Raw genomic sequence first — 25,236 nt, forward strand, 5'->3', positions numbered from 1 at the left:
ACACCCCCACAAGAGTCTTGGGACTCATCTGCAGTCGGTACAACCGATTTGCCAACATCTGTCTGTAGCGCCCAAACGGTTTGGGCTACACACTAATATGACCCCTTTGTGTAAAGGTGAGAGTCTTGTTTTGCTCTAGGCCTCAAAAGACTAGAATGAAGGTCCCATTGTACTAGTTGAAACAAAACAGTATATGGACACTGTTTAGTGACAAAAATAAGGGGTTAAATACATGTACAAAAAATACAAAAAATGTTTCCTGATCTTTCTTACATGTCTGAGATATAGGACAGACACTTCAGAACAAACGTCCTTTTGATTTTGTTTGGGACTATCTGCTGTTCCATATAATGAATCTGTTATTCAATGCGTTTGAATGGGCTAATAGCAGTAAGGCCCAAAAATGATTTTTGTAATATTTTTTTGATACTTCAAGGCGTCTTAAAATTAAAAAAATCTAATAGCAAAATGATCCTTGGTATGACCTTCCTAAAACAATTCCATATAGCTTATAAACTATTAACCCTGCTAATGACATTACTTATAACGATGATCATGAAAATAACAATAACAAGGAGATCAAGAAAAGGAGGCTTATTGTTATTATAAATATTATTTTCCTGACAACAGTATAAACACTAAATAAACAAGTAATACCAGAGAGTCTGTTCTAATGAAAAAAATTATAGCACAGCAAATATTAAAAACAGCCGAATTTGTGAAATAGTTTATCCGACATGTTGTCTTGCATGAGGCTTGGTACTCACGGAATCAGTAGGCTATTAAACAAACACTCAAACAGGCAACACAAGCAGGATCTGTCTTATTTCTGTAGATAAACTATATATGGAGGATTTAAAAAACAGGCACATTTAACAGTTAGGCTATTGATTATAGACCTAATTAAGTTTGGGTTTCCTCTCTCCTCACTTTTCTTAGACAATTAAGGCAAGGGTTGTTTTTTCGTCTCCTAACTCTGCTGCTGCCTCCACCACATTGTTTTCAACACCAATATACTGGTTAACTTTGCTATTATGCACATAGCAACATGGTCTAGGAAAAGACACCAAGGCACGCTCATGTTTCAGAACAGCGGACAGCAACCACGATCAAACGAGGGAGAAAGCGCATTTTTTATAAAATATATTTTAAAAATTATAAGTGTCGTACCATTGTCCTTAACCATATGCAATTTCAGTAGCACATGCCTCAGTGATAGACTGCGCCATCCCCACAGCCTCCACAATGGAGTAGTCCACTCAGACAGGTGATTTTATTTATTTTTTGCTCAACTGAAGAAATCTCGGTCAAACAACAAACAGCCTATCGACCAGATGACTAAATTGGGTCAGCCCTAGTGAGAATGTCTTTATATGTGTGTACCTGTGCAGTTGAAGGTGCTGTCCGGGTCCACTCTGTATCCAGGTCTACAGGAGCAGATGAAGCCGGTCCTGTTCAGGTTGGTACACTCGTGCTGACACAGTTTCTCCTCACAGGTCCGGTCATGGCCAAAATCTGAAACGGGGCACACAATGCGTCACTTTCTCCATTTGTCTAAATCAAATGGAGAAAGTGATAAGATCACAGTAATAAACAATTGTTTAAAGTGAAGGATTCTGGTTCAGGCTATGAAAGTAGGATTAAAGTAAGGTAGATCAGCCTTTCTCAACCCAATCCCCGAGGCCCACCAGCCATTCCATAATTTAGTTGTACTCCAACACCTGCACACCCTTTGCTGATTAGTTCACTAGTTTCAGTGGTGTTTGAATACATCAAACTTTTTGCGGTGGAGAAAGGTTGAGGTAAATGACCTACTTTACATAATAGATTGTGAAGACAGCATCTGCATAAGGACAATGCATCTTCACTTATACATTTTAAATGTGTTAGTTTGTCAAATATGTTGTTTAATTCCGCACAAAGTGTGTTTCATTTCATTCAAACATTGCTATAAAAGTCCCATCAACTTCACCTTCAACAGTTTCAAGTGTTTCTCTTGTCAGTTTGAGTGTGTTGATTTTAATTACAGTGTTAATCATTGATCTTAGTTATTGTGTGTTGCTTTAGAATGGCGTCTGTTTGAACAGTGTAGGAGACATACTTAATGAAAGGAGGTAGACATGCTTTTATGCTCTGCAGGAAAGTTTGTTGATTTTATAACCTTTAGACATCAGGGTTGACATCAGGGTTGACGGAGTGTGCTAAAGCAGTGAATAAAACAAACTTAGGAAGTAGGCTTCTGATGTTAACATGCATGAAACTTTTATGGTTACAGAAGTCAACAAATGAGAGCGCCTGGGGAACAGGTGTGGTGCTGGGGGCTGCAGGGCCTGGGTTAACCTCGACATCACCAGAGGAACAGAGGAGGAGTAGGATAAGGGTACGGCTAAAAGCTATAAGAACTGGTCGCCTAGTGTGTTTGGAACAGAGAGTAAAAGTGGCAGATTTCTGGGCATGGTAGAATATATTCAGGGCATAATGTACAGACAAGAGTATGGTAGGATGTGGGAACAGTGGAGTAAACCTAGGCATTGAGTGACGATGAGAGGTTTTGTCTCTAGAGGCACCAGTTAAGCCATGTGAGGTCACCGCATGTGTGGGGGGAGGTGGGACAAAAGGGCTCTCTAAGGCATGTTGGGCAGGGCTGGAGGCTCTACAGTAAAATAAGACAATAATAACTAACCAAAACAACAATAGACAAGGCATATTGACATTAGGGAGAGGCATGTATACCCGAGTGATCATAGGGTCCAATGAGTCAGGTAGCCTTCAGTAGCCACTACTACGCTAGGCGAGCTGGAGACATGGCGATTCAGAGCTAGTGGGCCGAGGATAGCAGATGGGCTTCGGCAATGTCGCAATGGAAAAGCCTGCTGAAAACACCTCAGACGATTACGCCGGCAGACCAGTCGTGATAGATCGGTGGGGTTCCGTGTCGGCAACAAAGGGTCCATGCCAATTGGCAAAAGAGGTATAGTAGACCAAGAATTAGCTGGTAGACCTCTTCGGCTAGCCGGGAGAAGGCCTAGCTCAAAGCTAGCTCATGGCTAACTGGTGCTTGCTTCGGGACAGGTGTGTTAACCAGCAATAGCCACTCGATTGCAGCTAGCTACCTGTGACGATCTGGTGTAATGGTCCAGGGCTTGCTGCAAGAATCCGGTGATGAGGTAGAGAAAAAGCAGTCGGATATGCTCTGGGTTGATATCGCGCTGTGCAAACTGGCAGGTATTGACCGAGCTGAAGCTGGCTGGTGTCCGAGTTAACGGTGAAGACCGCTAGCAGGGCTAACTGACTACTAGCTAGTTAGCTGGCTAGCTTCTGATGGGGGTTCCAATTCTAAAGTATAAAAATAGCAGAACCGTACGACATTGGGTGAGGCGGGTTGCAGGAAAGTATATTCAGTTCGTAGATGGAAAGTGAGATTAAAATATATATGGAAAAAAACGAGGAAAACGACCATTTACACAGGACAAGACAAACACGTCCGACTGCTACGCCATCTTGGATCAATTGCCTGTATTTTAACCTCTTTTTTAACCCATCTGTTTTACAATAATTATTTACAGATTTAGAAAATGTTTCCAGTCCATTTACCATTTTAATAAGCCTCTTAGTGTGCATGGGTACGGCCAGTTCCTTCACAGATACAGTTGAAGTCAGTTGAAGCCAGTTGAAGCATACATACACCTTAGCCAAATACATTTAAATTCAGTTTTTCACAATTCCTGACATTTAATCCTAGTAAAAATTCCCCGTTTTAGGCCAGTTTATTTTAAGAATGTGAAATGTCAGAATAATAGTAGAGAGAATTATTTATTTTATTTTATTTATTTTATCACATTCCCAGTTGGTCAGAAATGTACATACAATCAATTAGTATTTGGTAGAATTGCCTTTAAATTGTTTAACTTGGGTCAAATGTTTTGGGTAGACTTCCACAAGCTTCCCACAATAATGACAGAGCTGGTGTAACTGAGTCAGGTTTGTAGGCCTCCTTGCTCGCACACGCTTTTTCAGTTCTGCCCACAAATTTTCTATAGCATTGAGATCATGGCTTTGTGATGGTCACTCCAATACCTTGACTTTGTTGTCCTTAAGCCATTTTGCCACAACTTTGGAAATATGCTTGGGGTCATTGTCCATTTGGACCCATTGAGATGTTGCTTCAATATATCCACATAATTTTCCTCCCTTATGTTGCCATCTATTTTGTGAAGTGCACCAGTCCCTCCTGCAGCAAAGCAACCCCACAACATGATGCTGCCACTCCCATGCTTCACGGTATTCTTTGGCTTGTTCTTTGGCCTTTTTCCTCCAAACATAACGATGGTCATTATGGCCAAACAGTTCTATTTTTGTTTCATCAGACCAGAGGACATTTCTCCAAAAAGTATGATCTTTTTCCCCATGTGCAGTTGCAAACCGTAGTCTGGCTTTTTTATAGAGTGGTTTGGAGCAGTGGCTTCTTCCTTGCTGAGTGGCCTTTCAGGTTAAGTCGATATAGGATTCGTTTTACTGTGGATATAGATACTTTCGGACCTGTTTCCTCCAGCATCTTCACAAGGTCCTTTGCTGTTGTACTGGGATTGATTTGCACTTTCCACACCAAAGTATGTTCAGCTCTAGGAGACAGAACGCGTCTTCTTCCTGAGCGGTATGACGGCTGTGTGGTCCCATGGTGTTTATACTTGCGTACTATTGTTTGTGCAGATGAACGTGGTACCTTCATGCGTTATACAATTTTTTAAATCTGAGGTCTTGGCTGATTTCTTTTGATTTTCCTATGATGTCAAGCAAAGAGTCACTGAGTTTGAAGGTAGGCCTTGAAATACATCCATAATTACACCTCCAATTAACTAAAATTATGTCAATTAGCCTATCAGAAGCTTCTAAAGCCATAGCATCATTTTCTGTAATTTTCCAAGCTGTTTAAAGGCACAGTCAACTTAGTGTATGTAAACTTCTGACCCACTGGAATTGTGATACTGCGGCAGGGTAGCCTAGTGGTTAGAGCATTGGACTAGTAATTGGAAGGTTGCAAGTTCAAACCCCCGAGCTGACAAGGTACAAATCTGTCATTCTGCCCCTGAACAGGCAGTTAACCCACTGTTCCTAGGCCGTCACTGAAAATAAGAATTTGTTCTTTACTGACTTGCCTAGTAAAATAAAGGAAAAATAAAATAAAAAAATAAGTGAGATAATCTGTCTGTAAACAGTTGTTGTAAAAATTACTTGTGTCATGCACAAAGTACAGGTCTTAACTGACTTGCAGAACTATAGTTTGTTAACAAGAAATTTGTGGAGTGGTTGAAAAACTAGTTTTAATGACTCCAACCTAAGTTTATGGAAACTTCCGACTTCAAATGTACATTGCAGATCATGTTTACTCATTTGTAATGTATCAACAATGTAATACAAATAATTATGAGCAATGGGTTTTGCTCTCTCAGAAGATTCATGTTGTGAGAGAGTGATGTTGAACTCACTGCAGCCTATCTCGTCAGTGAGGTCCCCACAGTTGTCATTGTGGTCACACACATAGGGCAGGGAAACACACTGTCCATTGGTACATTTGAACTCCTGGAGCGTGCAAGGAGCCAGGGTGGGCTCACGGCCTGTAAGGAAACACACACACACATGCTAGGATGAGCACAGACACACGCACGCTAGGATGAGCACACACACACGCACACGCTAGGATGAGCACACACACACGCACACGCTAGGATGAGCACACACACACAGGCACACAAATATTTAAAACACAATCAAAAGGTGCATTCAACTCTTAATGTATTTTTTGTCTCATCCTCTTGTACCCCCAAAAATATTACAAAACTACCCAAATTCATAACAGCAATTTCGTCTAAAAATAATTTGCCTAGATTGATTTTTATGCCGGATTGTACAACAATGAAACAAATAACTACTTTTGATTTATCTCTAATATTGTTATTTCAATAGTGATAAATGCTGCCCCTCTTGCCTTTCACCCTTAATTTGAGATTAAGTCACTGAGTGCCCCTCCATCTGCACTTTAACATAGAGGGTAACCTAACAAAGTCATTATCCATGGAATGTTCGGGAAGATTGCATTGGAAAAAGTACACTGAGCGTACAAAACATGCGCTTTCCATGACATGACCAGCTGAATCCAAGTGAAAGCTATGATCCCTTATTGATGTCACCTGTTCATTACACTTCAATCAGTTTAGATGAAGGGGAGGAGACAGGTTAAAGAAGGATTTTTGAGACAATTGAGACATGGATTGTGTATGTGTGCAATTCAGAGGGTGAATGGGCAAGACAAAAGATTTAAGTGCCTTTGAACGGGGTATGGAATTTGGTACCAGGCGCTTAGGTTTTGATTGCTCCAAGAACTGCAACGCTGCTAGGTCTTTCATGTTCAAGTTTCCTGTGTGTATCAAGAATGGTCCACTACCCAAAGGACATCTAGCCAACTTGCCACAACTTTGGGAAGCATCCCTGTGGTAAGCTTTCGACACCTTGTAGTTCACAGCCCAACAAATTGAGTCTGTTCTGGGGGCAACAGTGGATTAAACTCAATATTAAGAAGGTGTTCCTAATGTTTTTTACACTCAGTGCATATTGCAATACATTTTCAAATATAAGGGCTGTGTTCACTGAACCTTGACCTAATGAATATTTGGGTTAGGGATACGTTCACGCAAACATAATCATAATACTATTTGCATAAGGGCAAATAAGTCATAAGGGCTGTTTTAACTAAACCTAGATAAACCCCCAATATGTTGCACGAGGGCTATGTTCACTTCACTAAACATCACTACAGGTTGCATTATTTCTGTGTTTATTGAACCTAACCTCCACAACATATTGCATTATGGCAGCATTCACAAATGTTGCGTTGGGGGTGCGTTGCTTACAGAGGTCCTCCTTCTCATCACTTCCGTCCCCACAGTCGTCCTTCTGGTTACACAGATTCCCAGAGTAGATGCAGTAGCCGTTGGCGCAGCGGAACCTCGATGGCATCTCACAGGTGATGTTCACTGGCAAACAACACCAAAGGAGGAAATGGGTATTAATTAATTTGACAAACAAACACACACACACACACACACACACACACACACACACACACACACACACACACACACACACACACACACACACACACACGACTGTATTTCTACAGTATTATTGGTTGCCCTGAGCCCTATACTACGAATTTGGCTTGAGGATTTAGCGCGGTAAATTTGGTCAACTCGGGATAACCGATGACACGAAAGTGGCACACCTTTAAGGCAGTTAAATTTGTATGGCAATGAATCCTTCAGAACTAACCTGCTCCGGAGCAGGCAATCTCCGGGATAGTTCCAATTATAATGAATGAAGGGTTTCAGCCGTGAGTAGGGGACCAATCAAATTAGATTCCCTCCGTTTGCAAAGAGTGCATCATCATCCCATCAGACGACTGATTAAATATTTCATTAATCAAATGTTTTTGTGTGTTAAAAATATAAATATTCAAATACATACAGTGGGGTCTGAAATCATTGACAGCCTTGATAAAGTTGAGCGAAAATGACTGAAAAAAACAACAATTAATATACTGAGGGCCTTATTTTCGGCTGGCAAACGCATATTAGTTTCAAATCAAATGTTATTAGTCACATGCGCCAAATACAGTGAAACGCTTACTTACAAGCCCCTAACCAACAATGCAGTTACAAAAAAATACAAATAAGAAATAAAAGGAACAAGTAATTAAAGAGCAGCAGTAAAATAACAATAACGAGAGTATATACAAGGGATACCGGTACGAGTCAATGTGCGGGGGCACATTAGTTAGTCAATCCAAAAAGTGGTCAGATGAAGCAAATGCTAAGCTACAAGACAGTTTTGCTAGCACAGACTGGAATATGTTCCAGGATTCTTACGATGGCAATGAGGAGTACACCACATCAGTCACTGGCTTCATCAATAAGTGCATCGATGACGTTGTCCCCACAGTGAACGTACATACATACCCCAACCAGAAGCCATGGATTATGGCAACATCCGCACTGAGCTAAAGGATAGAGCAGCTGATTTCAAGGAGCAGGACTCTAAACCGGAAGCTTATAAGAAATCCCGCTATGTCCTCCGACAAACCATCAAACAGGCAAAGCGTTAATACAGGACTAAGACCATATCGTACTACACCGGCTCGGACGCTTGTCGTATGTGGCAGGGCTTGCAAAACCATTACAGACTACAAAAGGGAAGCACAGCCAAGAGCTGCCCAGTGACACGAGCCTACCAGACAAGCTAAACTACTTCTATGTTTGTTTCAAGGCAAATAACACTGAAAGGCATGAGAGCACCAGCTGTTCAGAACGACTGTGTGATCACGCTCTCAGCAGCCGATGTGAGTAAAGACCTTTAAACAGGTCAACATTCACAAGGCTGCTGGGCCAGACAGATTACCAGGACGTATACTGCGAGCATGCGCTGACCAACTGGCAAGTGTCCTCACTGACATTTTCAACCTCTCCCTGTCCGAGTCTGTAATACCAACATGTTTTAAGCAGACCACCATGGTCCCTGTGCCCAAGAACACTAAGTTAACCTGCCTAAATGACTACCGACCCCTAGCACTAGCTGGTCATGGCTCACATCAACACCATCATCCCAAAAACCCTAGACCCACTCCAATTTGCATACAGCCCCAACAGATCCACAGATGATGCAATCTCTATTGCACTCCACACTGCCCTTTCCCACCTGGACAAAAGGAAAACCTATGTGAGAATGCTATTCATTGACTACAGCTCAGCGTTCAACACCATAGTGCACTCAGAGCTCATCAATAAGCTAAGGCCCCTGGGACTAAACACCTCCCTCTGCAACTGGATCCTGGATTTGGGCCATCCCCAGGTGGTAAGGGTAGGTAACAACCCATCTGCCACGCTGATACTCAACACAGGGGCCCCTCAGGGGAACGTGCTCAGTCCCCTCCTGTACTTCCTGTTCACTCATGACTGCACGGCCAGGCACGACTCCAACACTACACTGTCATTAAATTTGCCAATGACACAACAGTGGTAGGCCTGATCACAGACAACTACAAAACAGCCTATAGGGAGGAGGTCAGAGACCTGGCTGTGTGGTGCAAGGACAACAACCCCTCCCTCAACATGATCAAGACAAAGGAGATGATTGTGGACTTACAGGAAAGGGAGGAACCGAGCACGCCCCCATTCTCATCGACGTGGCTGTAGTCGAGCATGTTGAGAGCTTCAAGTTCCTTGGTGTCCACATCACCAACAAACTAACATGGTCCAAGCACACCAAGACAGTCACGAAGACTGTCAGAAGAGGGCACTCCCCCTCAGGAGACTGAAAAGATTTGGCATGGGTCCTCAGATCCTCAAAAGGTTCTACAGCTGCAACATCGAGAGCATCCTACCTGGTAATGGCAACTTTTCAGCCTCCAACCGCAAGGCACTACAGAGGGTAGTGCGTACGGCCCAGTACATCACTGGGGCCAAGCTTCCTGCCATCCAGGACCTCTAACCAGGTGAGGTCAGAGGAAGGCCCTAAAAATTGTCAAAGACTCCAGCCACCCTAGTCATAGACTGTTCTCTCTGCTACCGCACGGCAAGCAGTACCGGAGCGCCATGGCTAGGTCCAAGAGGCTTCTAAACAGCTTCTAAGCCATAAGCCATAAGCCAAGCCATAAGACTCCTGAACATCTAGTCAAATGGCTACCCAGACTATTTGCATTGCCTCCCCCTTTTTACTCCACTGCTTCTCTCTGTTGTCATCTATGCATTGTCACTTTAATAACTCTACTTATATGTACATACTACCTCAACTAACCGGTGCCCCCTCACATTGACTCTGTATCAGTGCCCCCCTGTATATAGTCTCACTATTGTTATTTTACTGCTGTTCTTTAAAAGTGCCATTTGATGACGTTATCAAAAGTAAAAACATTTTAAAATCAGTGATTTTAAAACACTTTGAGATTCACAATGACAAGGGGAACAAAACTCTTTGCAGGTTTTGAAAATCTTTTTTTTTTAAACTTCTAATCCTACTCGATGATGTCATAGAGTACGACTTAATGTCCTTTCTTTTTATATTTTTATCCAAAGAAAGTAGAAATGTGCCGTTTTCACATTATATGTACATATTATGTAGACACGGGTATGGTGCTGGAGATAATGAATAGGCGGTTGAAAAGTGGTGGAATTGCCCTTTAAGTAGTCTGCCATGAAAAGGAGACCAGAAGACATAACCAAATAAATGCCATCATCTTAGAGAGTTTTGTGTGTGTGTGTGTGTGTGTGTGTGTGTGTGTGTTAGGGAGTACTTGCATGTGTGTGTGTCTTACTACATAAGATGAGCTCCTCGTCGGAGTGGTCTCCACAGTCGTCGTTGCCGTCACACACCCAGTTCTCATACACACACAGCTTGTTCGCACACTGGAACTGGTGGTTGGGACACCAGCGGCCCCCTGGGTAACGGGTCGCTATGGTTTGGGGAAAAGGTAGGGAATGAGAGATGTATTTGCATACCATTTTTTTTAAATAGCGAAATGGCTAGCATTGGTGTAGCAAAATGGCTGGTAAAGGTGTAGAGAAATGGCTAGCATTGGTTAAGCAATATACCGAAACGGCTAGCCTTGGGGTAGTGAAATGGCTCGCTAATTGAAACAGTTCCTCTTGTAGAGACTTACGACAGGAGCTCTCGTCAGAGATGTCCAAGCAGTCTGGTCGTCCGTCACATTGAAGAGCGGCGGGGATACAGTGACCCGACAGACACTGGAAATACCCTGGACGACATGTCTTCAACTCTGTGTGTGAGAGGAAGGTAGAGTGACCAGGTGAGTGTGTATATGTGAGAGAGACATGTAGAATGAGAGAAAAGAGAGCAAGAAAGTGGGAGAAGAGAGAGGAGAGAAGAGATATAGTGGTCCATCTCACCACAGTCGCGCTCGTCTGAGTTGTCCCCACAGTCGTTGTCATGGTCACACACCCAGTTTCCAGGTATGCACTGCTGGTTGTCACAGCGATACTCGCTCTCCGAGCATGGCCTTGGCACTGTGAATGAACACACACACATAAACTCTTCACTGTTTTTCTCTTTACACTCTATTTTGAAGGATTATATGGTAACGGAGGGGAACTCTACTTGATGGTTACGGAGTTGAAACCTATTAGATGGTTATGGCGTTTATTTAATTAGGATCCCCATTAGCTTCTGCACATGCAGCAGCTTCTCTTCTTGGGGTCCACATAAAATGTAAAAATACATACAAAATACAGAACAGTAATAGACAAAAACAACATCAGATATTACAATAAAAAAAACATGAAAAAATAAGAGTTATATTGTCACGTCTACTCCTGCTCCGGTGCTCGATGTCGCCGGTTTGCTAACCACCTGTCCTGGTAACCCATCATTATGCACACCTGGCAACCTTCATTACGCACACCTGCGCCTCATCATTAGGCACACCTAGACTTCATGCTTTCTGACTCCCGGCGTATAGCTCGCATGCGCGCGCGCACACACACACACACACACACACACACAATAGTGTGGGGTCGCTTAGAAATATCATTATTTTTGTTTAAGAAAAGCACATTATTTGTCCATGAAAATAACATCAAATTGGCTTCCCGGAAGGCGCAGTGGTCTAAAAGATTCTGGGTTCGAGCCCAGGCTCTGTCGCAACCGGGCCGTGACCGGGGGGTCCATGGGGCAACGCACAATTGGCCCAGCGTCGTCCGGGTTAGGGAGGGTTTGGCTGGCAGGGATATCCTTGTCTCATCGCGCACCAGCGACTCCTGTGGAGGGCCGTGCGCAGTGCACGCTGACCAGGTCGCCAGGTGTTTCCTCTGACACATTGGTGTGGCTGGCTTCTGGGTTGGATGTGCGTTGTGTTAAGAAGCTGTGCGGCTTAGTGGTTGTGTTTCGGAGGACGCATGGCTGTCAACCTTCGCCTCTCCTGAGTTGCAGCGATGGGACAAGACTGTAACTACTACCAATTGGGGAGAAAAAGGGGGTAAAAAATAAATAAATAACATCAAATTGATCAGAAACACATTGTTAATGTTGTAAATGACTATTGTAGCTGGAAACGGCTGATTTTAAAATATAAAATAAAAACAAGTTATGGAATATCTACAGAGGCCCATTATCAGCAACAATCACTCCTGTATTCCAATGGCACGTTGTTAGCTAATCCAAATGTATCATTTTAAAAGGCTAATTGATCATTAGAAAACCCATTTGTAATTATGCTAGCACAGCTGAAAACTGTTGTCCTGATTAAAGAAGCAATAAAACTGTCCTTCTTTAGACTAGTTGAGTATCTGGTGCATCAGCATTTGTGGGTTAGATTATAGGCTCAAAATGGCCAGAAACAGAACTTTCTTCTGAAACTTGTCAGTTTATTCTTGTTCTGGGAAATCAAATCAAATCAAATCAAATTGTATTTGTCACATACACATGGTTAGCAGATGTTAATGCGAGTGTAGCGAAATGCTTGTGCTTCTAGTTCCGACAATGCAGTAATAACCAACAAGTAATCTAACTAACAATTCCTAATCTACTGTCTTATACACAGTGTAAGGGGATAAAGAATATGTACATAAGGATATATGAGTGAGTGATGGTACAGAGCAGCATAGGCAAGATACAGTAGATGGTATCGAGTACAGTATATACATGTGAGATGAATATGTAAACAAAGTGGCATAGTTAAAGTGGCTAGTGATATATGTATTACCTAGGGATGCAGTCGATGATATAGAGTACAGTATATAGGTATGCATATGAGATGAATAATGTAGGGTAAGTAACATTATATAAGGTAGCATTGTTTAAAGTGGCTAGTGATATATTTACAACATTTCCCATCAATTCCCATTATTAAAGTGGCTGGAGTTGAGTCAGTGTCAGTGTGTAGGCAGCAGCCACTCAATGTTAGTGGTGGCTGTTTAACAGTCTGATGGCCTTGAGATAGCTGTTTTTCAGTCTCTCGGTCCCAGCTTTGATGCACCTGTACTGACCTCGCCTTCTGGATGATAGCGGGGTGAACAGGCAGTGGCTCGGGTGGTAGATGTCCTTGATGATCTTTATGGCCTTCCTGTAACATCGGGTGGTGTAGGTGTCCTGGAGGGCAGGTAGTTTGCCCCCGATGATGCGTTGTGCAGACCTCACTACCCTCTGGAGAGCCTTACGGTTGAGGGCGGAGCAGTTGCCGTACCAGGCGGTGATACAGCCCGCCAGGATGCTCTCGATTGTGCCTCTGTAGAAGTTTGTGAGTGCTTTTGGTGACAAGCCGAATTTCTTCAGCCTCCTGAGGTTGAAGAGGCGCTGCTGCGCCTTCTTCACGATGCTGTCTGTGTGAGTGGACCAATTCAGTTTGTCTGTGATGTGTATGCCGAGGAACTTAAAACTTGCTACTCTCTCCACTACTGTTCCATCGATGTGGATAGGGGGGTGTTCCCTCTGCTGTTTCCTGAAGTCCACAATCATCTCCTTAGTTTTGTTGACGTTGAGTGTGAGGTTATTTTCCTGACACCACACTCCGAGGGCCCTCACCTCCTCCCTGTAGGCCGCCTCGTCGTTGTTGGTAATCAAGCCTACCACTGTTGTGTCGTCCGCAAACTTGATGATGATCACCTCGGCTGCAGTGAAGGAGAGACCGCATTTTTCCGTTGCAAGCAGTGTCAGTGGCACTGTATTGTCCTCAAAGCGGGCAAAAAAGTTATTTAGTCTGCCTGGGAGCAAGACATCCTGGTCCGCGACTGGGATGGATTTCTTCCTGTAGTCCGTGATTGACTGTAGACCCTGCCACATGCCTCTTGTGTCTGATCCGTTGAATTGGGATTCTACTTTGTCTCTGTACTGACGCTTAGCTTGTTTGATAGCCTTACGGAGGGAATAGCTGCATTGTTTGTATTCAGTCATGTTGCCAGACACCTTGCCCTGATTGAAAGCAGTGGTTCGTGCTTTCAGTTTCACACGAATGCTGCCATCAATCCAAGGTTTCTGGTTAGGGAATGTTTTAATCGTTGCTATGGGAACGACATCTTCAACGCACATTCTAATGAACTCGCACACCGAATCAGCGTATTCGTCAATGTTGTTATTTGACGCAATACGAAACATGTCCCAGTCCACGTGATGGAAGCAGTCTTGGAGTGTGGAGTCAGCTTGGTCGGACCAGCGTTGGACAGACCTCAGCGTGGGAGCTTCTTTTTTAGCTTTTGTCTGTAGGCAGGTATCAGCAAAATGGAGTTGTGGTCAGCTTTTCCGAAAGGGGGCGGGGCAGGGCCTTATATGCGTCGCGGAAGTTAGAGTAACAGTGATCCAAGGTTTTTCCGCCCCTGGTTGCGCAATCGATATGCTGATAAAATTTAGGGAGTCTTGTTTTCAGATTAGCCTTGTTAAAATCCCCAACAACGATGAATGCAGCCTCCGGATAAATGGTTTCCAGTTTGCAAAGAGTTAAATAGAGTTCGTTCAGAGCCATCGATGTGTCTGCTTGGGGGGGGATATATACGGCTGTGATTATAATCGAAGAGAATTCTCTTGGTAGGTAATGCGGTCTATATTTGATTGTGAGGAATTCTAAATCAGGTGAACAGAAGGATTTGAGTTCCTGTATGTTCCTGTATGTTTCTTTCAAATTAAGGCTATTCAATGCGAGGAATTGACAAGAAACTGAAGATCTCGTACAATGCTGTGGACTCATCCCTTCACAGAACAGCGCAAACTGTCTCTAACTGAAAATAGAAAGAGTAGGAGGCCCCGGTTCACAACTGAGCAAGAGGATAAGTTTGAGAAAGACGCATCACAACAGCTTCATTCAATAGTTCCCGCAAAACACCAGTCTCAACACCAACAGTGAAGAGGCGACTCCATTGTGGCGTATTGTGTACAAGCCACCAGGGGGAGACTTGTCGAAGGTGACAGACAGAGTCTACATCCAACGGCAGTGGCTCCTTCTGCTGGACGTACCAGGTCTCGACGGATCCTCTGGCCAGGACTAATTGGGACTGATTGAGGCTTGTGAGTAATCAAGGGGCTGATTGCTCACCACCCGTATGGGGCCCATAAAGCTGCCAGGAGGCCAGCACATGGGAGGTTTGGATGTAGTGAGCGGTTGCTACAGGATAGACGTCCTCATGGTCTGCTAGAACCGAGGGCCTCGGTGTTCCACCGCAGAGGAGACAGCATTCCCCAGAGCCCAGAAGATGGTTACCCAGAAGAGGTGTCCTGGAGGAGACCCATCTCTTTTATTTTTCGTTATAGTTTTAAATAAACACTCTTGAAATTGAGGTATCACACTTGTGTCCATGTCTGATCTGTGTAAACATCTAGATCCAAAACCCTGGTCTGCCACAAGTGATGGAGAATGCAGGCATTTGACAATGTGGTCAGACCAAGGTTGACGTTTACGTAGTATCAGCATGGACGAGTTGATAGCTCAGTTCATTCGGGCCCAAGAGGACATTCAGAAACGAATGCTGGAAGAACAGCGTCTACAGAATATCTGCCTGCTTGAGGAAGTCAGGAAGCTGCAAGGAGAAACGCAGCCCAATCAGTTTTTAATTAACCTAACGGAGGATGATGACATCGAGACCTACCTCTGTACGTTCGAACGGACAGCACTCCTTGACAGATGGCCCAACGTGAAGTGGGCGAGTCTGCTGTCCCCGTTCCTGTCCCGAGATGCCCAAAAGGCGTATCATGACCTCAACACTAAATAGACGGCTAACTACGATGGTCTCAAGGGCGAGGTACTCAGCTGCTACGGGTACAGCCTGGCACTGTCGGGCCCAACTGTTCTATGACTGGAGGTTCATGGGCGAAGCTTCCCCTGTGCCCAGATGAGCGACCTACTGCGCATCACCAGGGCATTTCTCCCAACTGACATAGCCACCCTCCCCGTTATCGACAAAGTGGTCATGGATCTCTTCTTACGGGCACTACCTCACGACATGAAGAGGACAGTGAGCCTACGCGTGCCCCAGACCTTGGAGAACCTCTTGGGAGACACACCAGAATACAGAGGACCTGCTGAAGGGGAGGCAGACCGAGTCCGTGAGCGATCAGGGGGGGGCGGAAGGACAACCCCACTACGTACTCCCAATCCGGAAGTCAGCCATGCTAAAGGACTGCAGACACGCGGAAGGAGCCAGGGGAGAATCGACCCACCGCCGACAATCCCGGGTTGAGCAAGACCAAAGGAGGTATTTTGAGTGTGGGGCCCGGGGACACCTTGCATGGAATTGCCGGGTTCGAGAAGAGTCGATGACATCAGCGGGCCCCGGAGATGAGCCGGGCCACGCAGTAAACTACATCACCTCCTGTAGGGCCCACAGTGAACCACCAGCACCTATGGTCATGGTGAAAGTTGACGGTCATGACACCCACACTCTGTTGGATTCCGTGAGTGTGGTAAACGCTCGTACAAACGCGTGTGCTGGTCCATCCGGCCGACCATGGTGAGGAGATGTCTGTCTCCTATGTCCATGGCGACACCAAGTGGTATTCGACTGGGGAGGCCACCATCGTGATGCCACAAAGTAGCTGCCAAATGGTGGTGTGTGCCGTACTTGAGTTGTGGGACGAGATTGTCCGCTGTTCGTGGCACTGCGGAGGCATGAGCTGGGAAAAAAAGAGTCAGAGCCAGCGACAGACAACAGCGGGGAGGGACTGTCACCTGCGCCGCCCGGAAGCAAGCATTTGCCAATCCTGTGTTTACGGACCCGGAGTCCGAGGGGGCGCCGGAACCAACCTCACCTGGTGAACAACCGGAGGAAGAGCCCATGCTTCCCCTCTTTGATTTCGAGGAACCCATCAAGACACCTGCCCTGAGCCCCGAGGGAACAGTTTGGGACCGCCCAGTGGGAGGATCCGAACTTGACAGCCGCCGCAGCTCAAGTGATAGCGGTGGATGGCCAGCTTCTTCCGGGGGTGAGTGACTGGCGATACCCTCATTTCCAAATAAAAAATAACCTGTTGTATCAGTTGTCGTACGAACAGGGGGATCTTTGAGAGGCGCTGTTGCTGCCCCGCCGGTACGACGGAACCGTTCTTCAGCTGGTCTACACTCGTTTGTTGGGGGCGCACCTGGAAATGGAGAAGACGCGGGAACGGATCGCTGCCCAGTTCCACTGGCCCGTGATGAGGTGGGCCATGGAAGACTATTGTCGCAGCTGCCTGGAGTGTCAAATCACCGCCCCAAATGCACCTTTCCGGGAACTGCTGGTTCCCCTACCGATCATCGGAGTGCCATTTGAATGCATCGCCATGGTACATCTTGGTAATAGTAGATTATGCCACCCGATATCCCGAGGCCCATTCCCCTATGGGTAGCAGTCTCCAAGGGAATCGCCCGGAAACTATTCCACCTCTTTAGCCGGCTGGGCATCCCGAACAACATCCTGACCGACCAAGGTACCGAGTTCATGTCCTGACTAATGTAATATTTGTGTGCTCTCCTACAGCTAAGGCAGATTCGGACCTCAGTCTTTCATCCACAGATGGATGGACTCAAACAAATGCTGTGGAAGGTCATCGAGCAGGACGGGAACAACTGGGACCAGCTACTACCCTACCTAATGTTCTCGATCCGAGAAGTGCCCCAGGCCTCCACTGGGTTTTCCCCTTTTGAACTCCTCTACGGGAGGAATCCACGCAGCATACTGGATCTTGCCAAGGAGGAGTGGGCCAATGGTAAGGGAACATATGGAGAAGGCACAGTGCGCCCAAGCCTACAATCGGGGTACCCAGCACCGAGAGTTCCATGACGGTGACAAAGTTCTAGTTTTAATCCCCACCGCAGAAAGTACGTTTCTGGCAATATGGCACAGGCCATACGGGGTGACAGAAAAGCTGGGACCTGTAAATTACCGCTTACCGTAGCCAGGGAGACAGAAACCCCAACAGATTTACGTGAACCTATTGAAGAGATGGCACGTGAGGACAGCCTTTGCCATGTTGTGGTCAAAACCCAGGACGTCACTGGTCCCGAGCAATGAGGACCCCTTTCCCAGGTGCGCCCCGCCCCCAACAATATACATGACACAACAAAAATACTATTTACACACTTCATATATTCATATTCTTATATACAGTACAGTTAAATCAGATCTTTAGAAAGAGGAGAGGATGTCATACAAGATGTTTTTTTAAAGCTAATCTCGCTTTTTGCCTGAGTACCCTCTGGTGGCAGAGCATTCCATGCACAATGACATGGCTCTATACATAACTGAGCGACACTTTAAATCTGTTTTTGGTTACCGGTACCGTGAAGAAACCCATAGTGGCGTCTGTTTGAAGTGTATGCAAATATATTACACAAGTGTTTAGGCATTTTCAATACACAAAAAAATCTTAAAAATACAAGAAGTAATGTAGTCAACTTCGCCTCAACCCGCAACCATGAAAGACTATCATGCTTGTTGTTGATGTTAGTTATGTTTGTGCAGTTAAGAGCAAGGTGTGCTGGTTTGTTTTGAGACAGCTGCAGCTTTGCTGAGTCTATCTTTGCTGCAAATGACCATATTGCCAGACAGTAATCAAGATGGGACAAGGTCAAAACCTGAACAACATGTACAGTTGATCTGTGTCAAAAACACATTTTTATAACAGACATACTGTACCTCCCCCCATCTTCACAATCATTTTGTCAATATGACTTGACCATGACAATTGACCATCCAATGTTACTCCTAGGAGCTCAAGCTTCTTCAACTTTTTCAATTATAACACCATGAGGATAGTGCCATTTTCAATTTTCACCTAAAATGACATACCCAACTCTAACTGCCTGTAGCTCAGGACCTGAAGCAAGGATATGCATATTCTTATTCTTGATATATTTGGGCAGGTAAAAATCTGAGTGGCTGGTAGATTGTTTTAATCTACCTTCCACAGTTGCTGGTGTACCTTCGGGTTACCGCACTGTACATATCTGATGTTAGAGAATCTTCCATTGAAGAATACTCTCTGGGTTCCGTAAGTAACTCTCCAACCATGTGATGGCAAGTGATGTAAAGCCATAACAAGTGAGTTTAAAAAAAACAAATGATGATCAATAACATCAAAGGCTGCACTGAAATCTAACAATACAGCTTCAACTATCATCTTATTATACATTAATTTGAGTCAGTGCAGTACAAGTTGAGTGCCCTTCCCTATATGCATGCTGGAAGTCAGTAGTTTGCTATTTTGTAAAAAAAAAAAGTTTTGTATTGTTCAAACACAATTCTCTCCATTAGATTACTAAGAACAGGCATCAAACTGATTGGGCGGCTGTTAGAGCCAGCAAAGGGTGCTTTACTATTTTTAGATAGTGGAATTACTTTAGCTTCCTTCCATAACTGTGGACACACACTCCTTTAGGCTTTGGTTAAAGGCATGGCAAATAGGGGTAACAGTACAGTCTGCTAACGATTGTCTTTATCAAAAAGTTTGGTTATAAATTATCCATCAACTTCAATGAACGATGGAGTCATTATATTATGGGCAGAAAACCAAATGTAAGGTGCTGTCACACCCTGACCTTAGAGAGCCTGTTTATTTCTCTATTTGGTGAGGTCAGGGTGTGATTTGGGTGGGCATTCTAGTTTTCTATTTCTTTGTTGGCTGGGTATGGTTCCCAATCAGAGGCAACTGTCTATCGTTGTCTCTGATTGGGAATCATACTTAGGCAGCCTGTTTTCCACTGGAGTTTGTGGGATCTTGTTTTTGCACTGTTACTGTATAGCCCAGTGCTGCGCTTTGGTCTCATTCCGACGACGGACGTAACAGGTGCTCAATTGTTTTCCCATTGTTGATGTTGTTTATCTTGTTTTGGTAATATAATTTATTTTTTAAAGTTTAGTCACAGCATTTCTCAAATGACAGTATGTAAACTAAATCAGCTGAGCAGTCTGACTTGTTTCCCACCTTTTTTGCATCATTTCTTTGAACCCTGTTAGATGGCTATGGAGTTGAATTCCATTAGGAGGGCTACAGAGTTGAACCGTATGAGAGGGCTACGAACTTGATCCCTATTAGATGGTTATGAAGTTGACCTCTACTCACCGCAGTCCCTCTCATCAGAGCCGTCACCACAGTCGTTGCTGCCGTCACACTTCCAGCGGATGGGCACACAGCGGTGGTTATCACAACGGAAGTCTCCCAGGGGGTCACAGGTCAACGCCTCTGTGAATAGGTCAGGGGTCAGGTTAATGATGGGTCAAATAGTTTGAAATGATCTATTTGAAGTTATTTAGTGAAATGTAAGGAAAAAGCAGGACCCGGAGCTTACAGAAATGTGATTGGTAGCCTGCTATACATTTTCTGTATCCATATTCAGACAATGTAACTTTGCCCTTATATCACAAGCATACACACACACACACACACACACACACACACCACAGTTCTGCTCATCAGTGTTGTCGATGCAGTCATTGAAGCCATCGCACACGGCCCAGGTGGGGATACAGCGGTAGTTGGTCTTACAGGAGAACTCTGTGAGCTCGTCGCAGTTATATTCTGGCCCCACTACAGAGGGAGGAGACAAAGGGATGAAGGGATAGATAGAGAAAAAAGATGGACACAGTGAGTGTTTCTGCAAGACAGTGTTTGTTTATTGATTTATTAAGCACTATGCAGATGACGGAGCCCAATTCTCTCCTGATCCCATAAGTGCCACTGTTTCGGTTCATAAAACATAAATTCAAAATTAGCACCGAACGAAAAAATCCAGACTTATACAAACATAGCAAACTCACTGCAGATCTCGTAGGGCTCATCGGATCCATCTCCGCAGTCGTTCTGAGCGTCACACACATAGTTGGGCGGGATACACACTCCGTTTGCGCACGTGAACTGGCCCGGTCGGCATGTCTTCTGGGCACAGCCATCAGGTTCCTCGTCACTCCCATCAGAACAGTCGATGATGCCGTCACAGTGCAGTGACACAGGGATGCACTGCTTGTTCTTACACTGGAACTGATTTTCTGCACACCTGTGGTCACCTAGGGGATTGAAGGATTGGGTGTTTTGATTCTAAGGCCACATCTCTGAAAGTTTTAGTTTATCTTGAGGGATCAGAGAAGGCACAGAGAAGAGAGAAGGTCCCCCCCCCCCCCCCAAGGTTTGTTCGTAATCGCTATTAAAGACACTACAACAGAAAGATAGAGCAACGAGAGCAGTTGAACAATCACACTGTGGGTTTCTGACGCAAGTAGAATGGTGGGATGGAAGTGGTGTGGTACAAATAGGTGGAATAGGGTTTTCGTACTGCAGAGGGCAGCGTCCTCATCTGAATTGTCATGGCAGTCAGCGTGTCCGTCACACAGGAAGCCAGGATAAGTGCAGTTCCCATCCTGGCACTGGAACTGACCGATTGGACAGTAGCGGGGCGGGCAGGTGAGGGGTTCGTCGGACCCGTCACCACAGTCGGACTGACCATCACACTTCCACCAGATGGAGACACACCTAGGGGATGAGAAGGAGAGGTGTAGGGAGAGTGAAGAGTTAACTCACTCACTTAATGAATTTAGACAACTGTGCAACCACACAAGTTATCAAGCAAATAGTCACATGGATCCAAATACCCTTTTCCACACTCACCAAACCAAACTGTGCTTGCTCAAATATTTCACATTGTCCTTTTCAAGCAAGCTTAGTGCAGCTTAGTTTGGCTCAGCTCGGTATTGTGAAAAGCCCTAAATTGTACGGTTGTGTCAGTATCTGATCCAAAAAAAACCTGATTCAAATTCTACTACATGGAAAACAAATATTCCTGATAAGTGACATAAGTGACATAAATTCAGACTGACTTCTCGTTGTCTCCGCAGCGGAACTGGGTGCTGGAACAGTCGGCCACACACTGGATCTTGAAGCCCACGGAGAGGCCAATGAAGTGGTCTGGACACTCACACGTAGCGCTGGTCCCGCCAGGACCAATCAGACACAGGTGGCTACAGGTTAGGTGGTGTGTTGCACAAGGGTTATCGCCTAGGAAACACCAATCAGCAGCCATAAGAATGGTGGAAAGCTAATAATATTGTCCCAATGGACATTCAAGCCATTTAGCAAATGCTGTTATCCAGTAAGTGCATTCAACTAGGGTAGAGGAAAACAACCACATATCAAAGTCATTGCAAGTAAAAATATATATTTTAAATAAGCTGCTATCTGCAAAATCAGGGCCAGTAAGAAAATACAAATATGAGTGCAGGAAAGACAAGTACAACAGTAGTGTATACAAATGAAAATTAAGCAAGCAATGTATGGGAATTCCAAAGGGTCAAAGGGCACAGTACTATACATACTGCGAGGCTGCCTGTAGGGATGGTATACATGGATGTCGTTTGGCCGGTGTGTGTTGTTGCCCATGACGACGCGGCCGGTGCCAGTGTACTTGTGGGCCTTCTCAACGGTGTGGGTGTTCCAGTCAGTCCAGTAGACCCAGTCTTCAAACAGGGTGACGGCAAAGGGGTGAGGCAGGGAGCCTGCTATGGCCCGGTGGCGGTTCTCCCCGTCCATATCAGCAAAACTTTAGAGAGTTAGAGAGTTAGAGAGAGGGCATACACTTTAACTCTACTGTTCTGTTGTCTTTATTTTGTTCTTGTCTTTTTTAAATATTTTTTTTGTGCACACCAAGAAGAATAGCAGTTCCGACTGTAACAGCTCAATGGGGATCCAAATAAACAAAGAAAATGTATATCAACGTAAAGTTCCGCAGGGTAACTCCTGTCTGACCTCTTTGATCTCTGGTCTTCAAACAGGCAAGCTTGAGAAGGATGGGGCCGGGCTCCCTGCTTTCTTCCTAACTAAAGAGTTTTTTCCTCCATTCCTCCTGCCTTTTCTCTACCAGGGGTTTTCTTACCTACTTATCCTCAGTGTTTTATTTCTTCAACTGAAAATGATCTCATTCAACCCTGATATTCAAGGCATAGATGTGATGGGGTCATAATGCCTTATTTTTGTACCCTACGACACTTTCATGATAAAGCCCGATAGTACTACAGAGAAAAGTATTAAGAGTGAATTATTAAGTTCATTTCTGAAGACAGCGTTGTGTTGATGTCTCACTCTAGGAAATTGAGGTGGGAGTCGGCGAAGAAGATCTTGTTGGTGGTGTAGTCAATGGTCAGGGCACTGGGCCACTCCAGCTTGGTGGTGATGAGGGCAGTGGCGTTGGTACCATCCATACCAACCCTGCCAATGTAGGCGGTGTCCCCCCAGTCTGTCCAATACAGCCAGCTGCAGGCAGAGAGAATCAAATGGAGAGTAAATTTTAAAAAAGGGAACAAAAAATGTGATGTAATTTGTTAACTGGTATTACTCAATAATATATCAAAGATGTCATGATTATCGAAAAATGCCTCAATATCTGCCATTAATTAAGAATGGCCACTCTTCCTCTATCGTGCAGGTAGGGATGTGTGGGACCTAGTATGTTTGTGTGTATGCGCGTGCATGTGCATGTCAGTACCACAGGAGGTTGGTGGCACCTAAATTGGGGAGAACAGGCTTGTGGTAATAGCTGGAGCAGAATAGGTGGAATGGTATCAACTGGGGCCAAGCTTCCTGCCATGCAGGACTTCTATACAGTATATATTACCTCAACTCACCGGTGCCCCCGCACATTAATCCTGTACCGGTCCCCACCTGTATATAGTCTCGCTATTGTTATTTTACTGCCACTCTTTAATTACTTGTTACTTTTATTTCTTATTCATATTTTTTTTTATAACTGCGTTGTTGGTTAGGGGCTCGTAAGTAAGCATTTGACTAAGGTCTCCACCTGTTGTATTCGGCGCATGTGACTAATAAAACTTGATTTGATTTGAAATACATCAAAAACATGGTTCCCATGTGTTTGATGCCATGCCATTTGCTCTGTTCCAGCCATTATTATGAGCCGTGCTCCCCTCAGCAGCCTCCACTGGTTAGTACCCATATTTGGGGTTGACGGCTACGGCACGGGGCCGGACAAAGCAGTAGGTGGCGTTAGGTCCCACGCAGCCACTCAGCAACTTCTTCTGGAAACGACCATCCAGCTCTGACACGTGGAGAGAACCGTAGTAACCGTCTACCCAGTAGAGCTTCCTTTGGGATACACACACATAAACATACAAGAAAGACTGTGGACATGTGCATAGATACAATATCATACAGTGGCAAGAAAACGTATGTGAACCCTTTGGAATTACCTGGATTTCAGCATAAATTGGTCCTAAAATTTGATCTGATCTTCATCTAAGTCACAACCATAGATGAACACAGTGTGCTTAAACTAATAACACACAAATGATTGCATTTTTCTTGTCTATATTGAATACATCATTTAAACTGTCACAGTGTAGGTTGGAAAAAGTATGTGAACCCCTAGGCTAATGACTTCTCCAAAAGCTCATTGGAGTCAGGAGTCCGCTAACCTGGAGTCCAATCAATGAGACAAGGTTGGAGATGTTGGTTAGAGCTGCCCTGCCCTATAAAAACGCTCACAAAATGTGAGTTTGCTATTCACAAGAAGCATTGACTGATGTGAACCATGCATTGAACAAAAGAGATCTCAAAGACCTAAGATTAAGAATTGTTAACTTCCATAAAGCTGAAAATGGTTACCAAAGTATCTCTAAAAACATTAAATGTTCATCAGTCCATGGTAAAACAAATGATGTACAAATGGAGAAAGTTCAGCACTGTTGCTACTCTCCCTAGGAGTGGCCGTCCCGCAAAGATGACTGCAAGAGCACAGCGCAGAATGTTCAATGAGGTTAAGAAGAATCATAGAGTGTCAGCTAAAGACTTACAGAAATCTCTGGAACATGCTAACTTCTCTGTTGACGAGTCTACTATATGTAAAAAACTAAGCAAGTATGGTGTTCATGGGAGGACACCATGGAAGAAGCCACTGCTGTCCAAAAAAAAACATTACTGCACGTCCGAGGTTCGCAAAAGAGCACCTGGATGTTGGCAAAATATTCTGTGGACAGATGAAACTACAGTTGAGTTGTTTGGAAGGAACACACAACACTATGTGTAGAGAAAAAAAGGCACAGCACAGCAACATCTAAACCTTGTCCCAACTGCAAAGTATGGTGGAGGGAGCATCATGGTTTGGAGCTGCTTTGCTGCCTCAGGGCCTGGACAGCTTGTTATCATCGATGGAAAAATGAATTCCCAAGTTTAACAAGACATTTTGCAGGAGAATGTAAGGCTATCTGTCCG

At 44.6% G+C, this 25,236-nt stretch overlaps 1 protein-coding gene across 1 annotated transcript in view; it reads right to left on the reverse strand.

Annotated features, from left to right (window-relative positions):
• The window catches only part of lrp2b (low density lipoprotein receptor-related protein 2b), a 108,594-nt gene that overhangs the window by 13,577 nt on the left and 69,781 nt on the right, over positions 1–25,236 (reverse strand). Inside the window, 14 exon segments of the mRNA XM_064923650.1 lie at positions 1,384–1,515; positions 5,487–5,615; positions 6,909–7,031; positions 10,364–10,501; positions 10,709–10,825; positions 10,956–11,072; positions 20,086–20,205; positions 20,422–20,550; positions 20,781–21,026; positions 21,293–21,489; positions 21,834–22,011; positions 22,329–22,552; positions 23,092–23,262; positions 23,959–24,111. Coding sequence (XP_064779722.1) covers positions 1,384–1,515; positions 5,487–5,615; positions 6,909–7,031; positions 10,364–10,501; positions 10,709–10,825; positions 10,956–11,072; positions 20,086–20,205; positions 20,422–20,550; positions 20,781–21,026; positions 21,293–21,489; positions 21,834–22,011; positions 22,329–22,552; positions 23,092–23,262; positions 23,959–24,111 — 2,174 coding nt within the window.

Source organism: Oncorhynchus masou, chromosome 18 (genome assembly GCF_036934945.1).
Source record: "Oncorhynchus masou masou isolate Uvic2021 chromosome 18, UVic_Omas_1.1, whole genome shotgun sequence".
Lineage (NCBI taxonomy): Eukaryota > Metazoa > Chordata > Actinopteri > Salmoniformes > Salmonidae > Oncorhynchus > Oncorhynchus masou.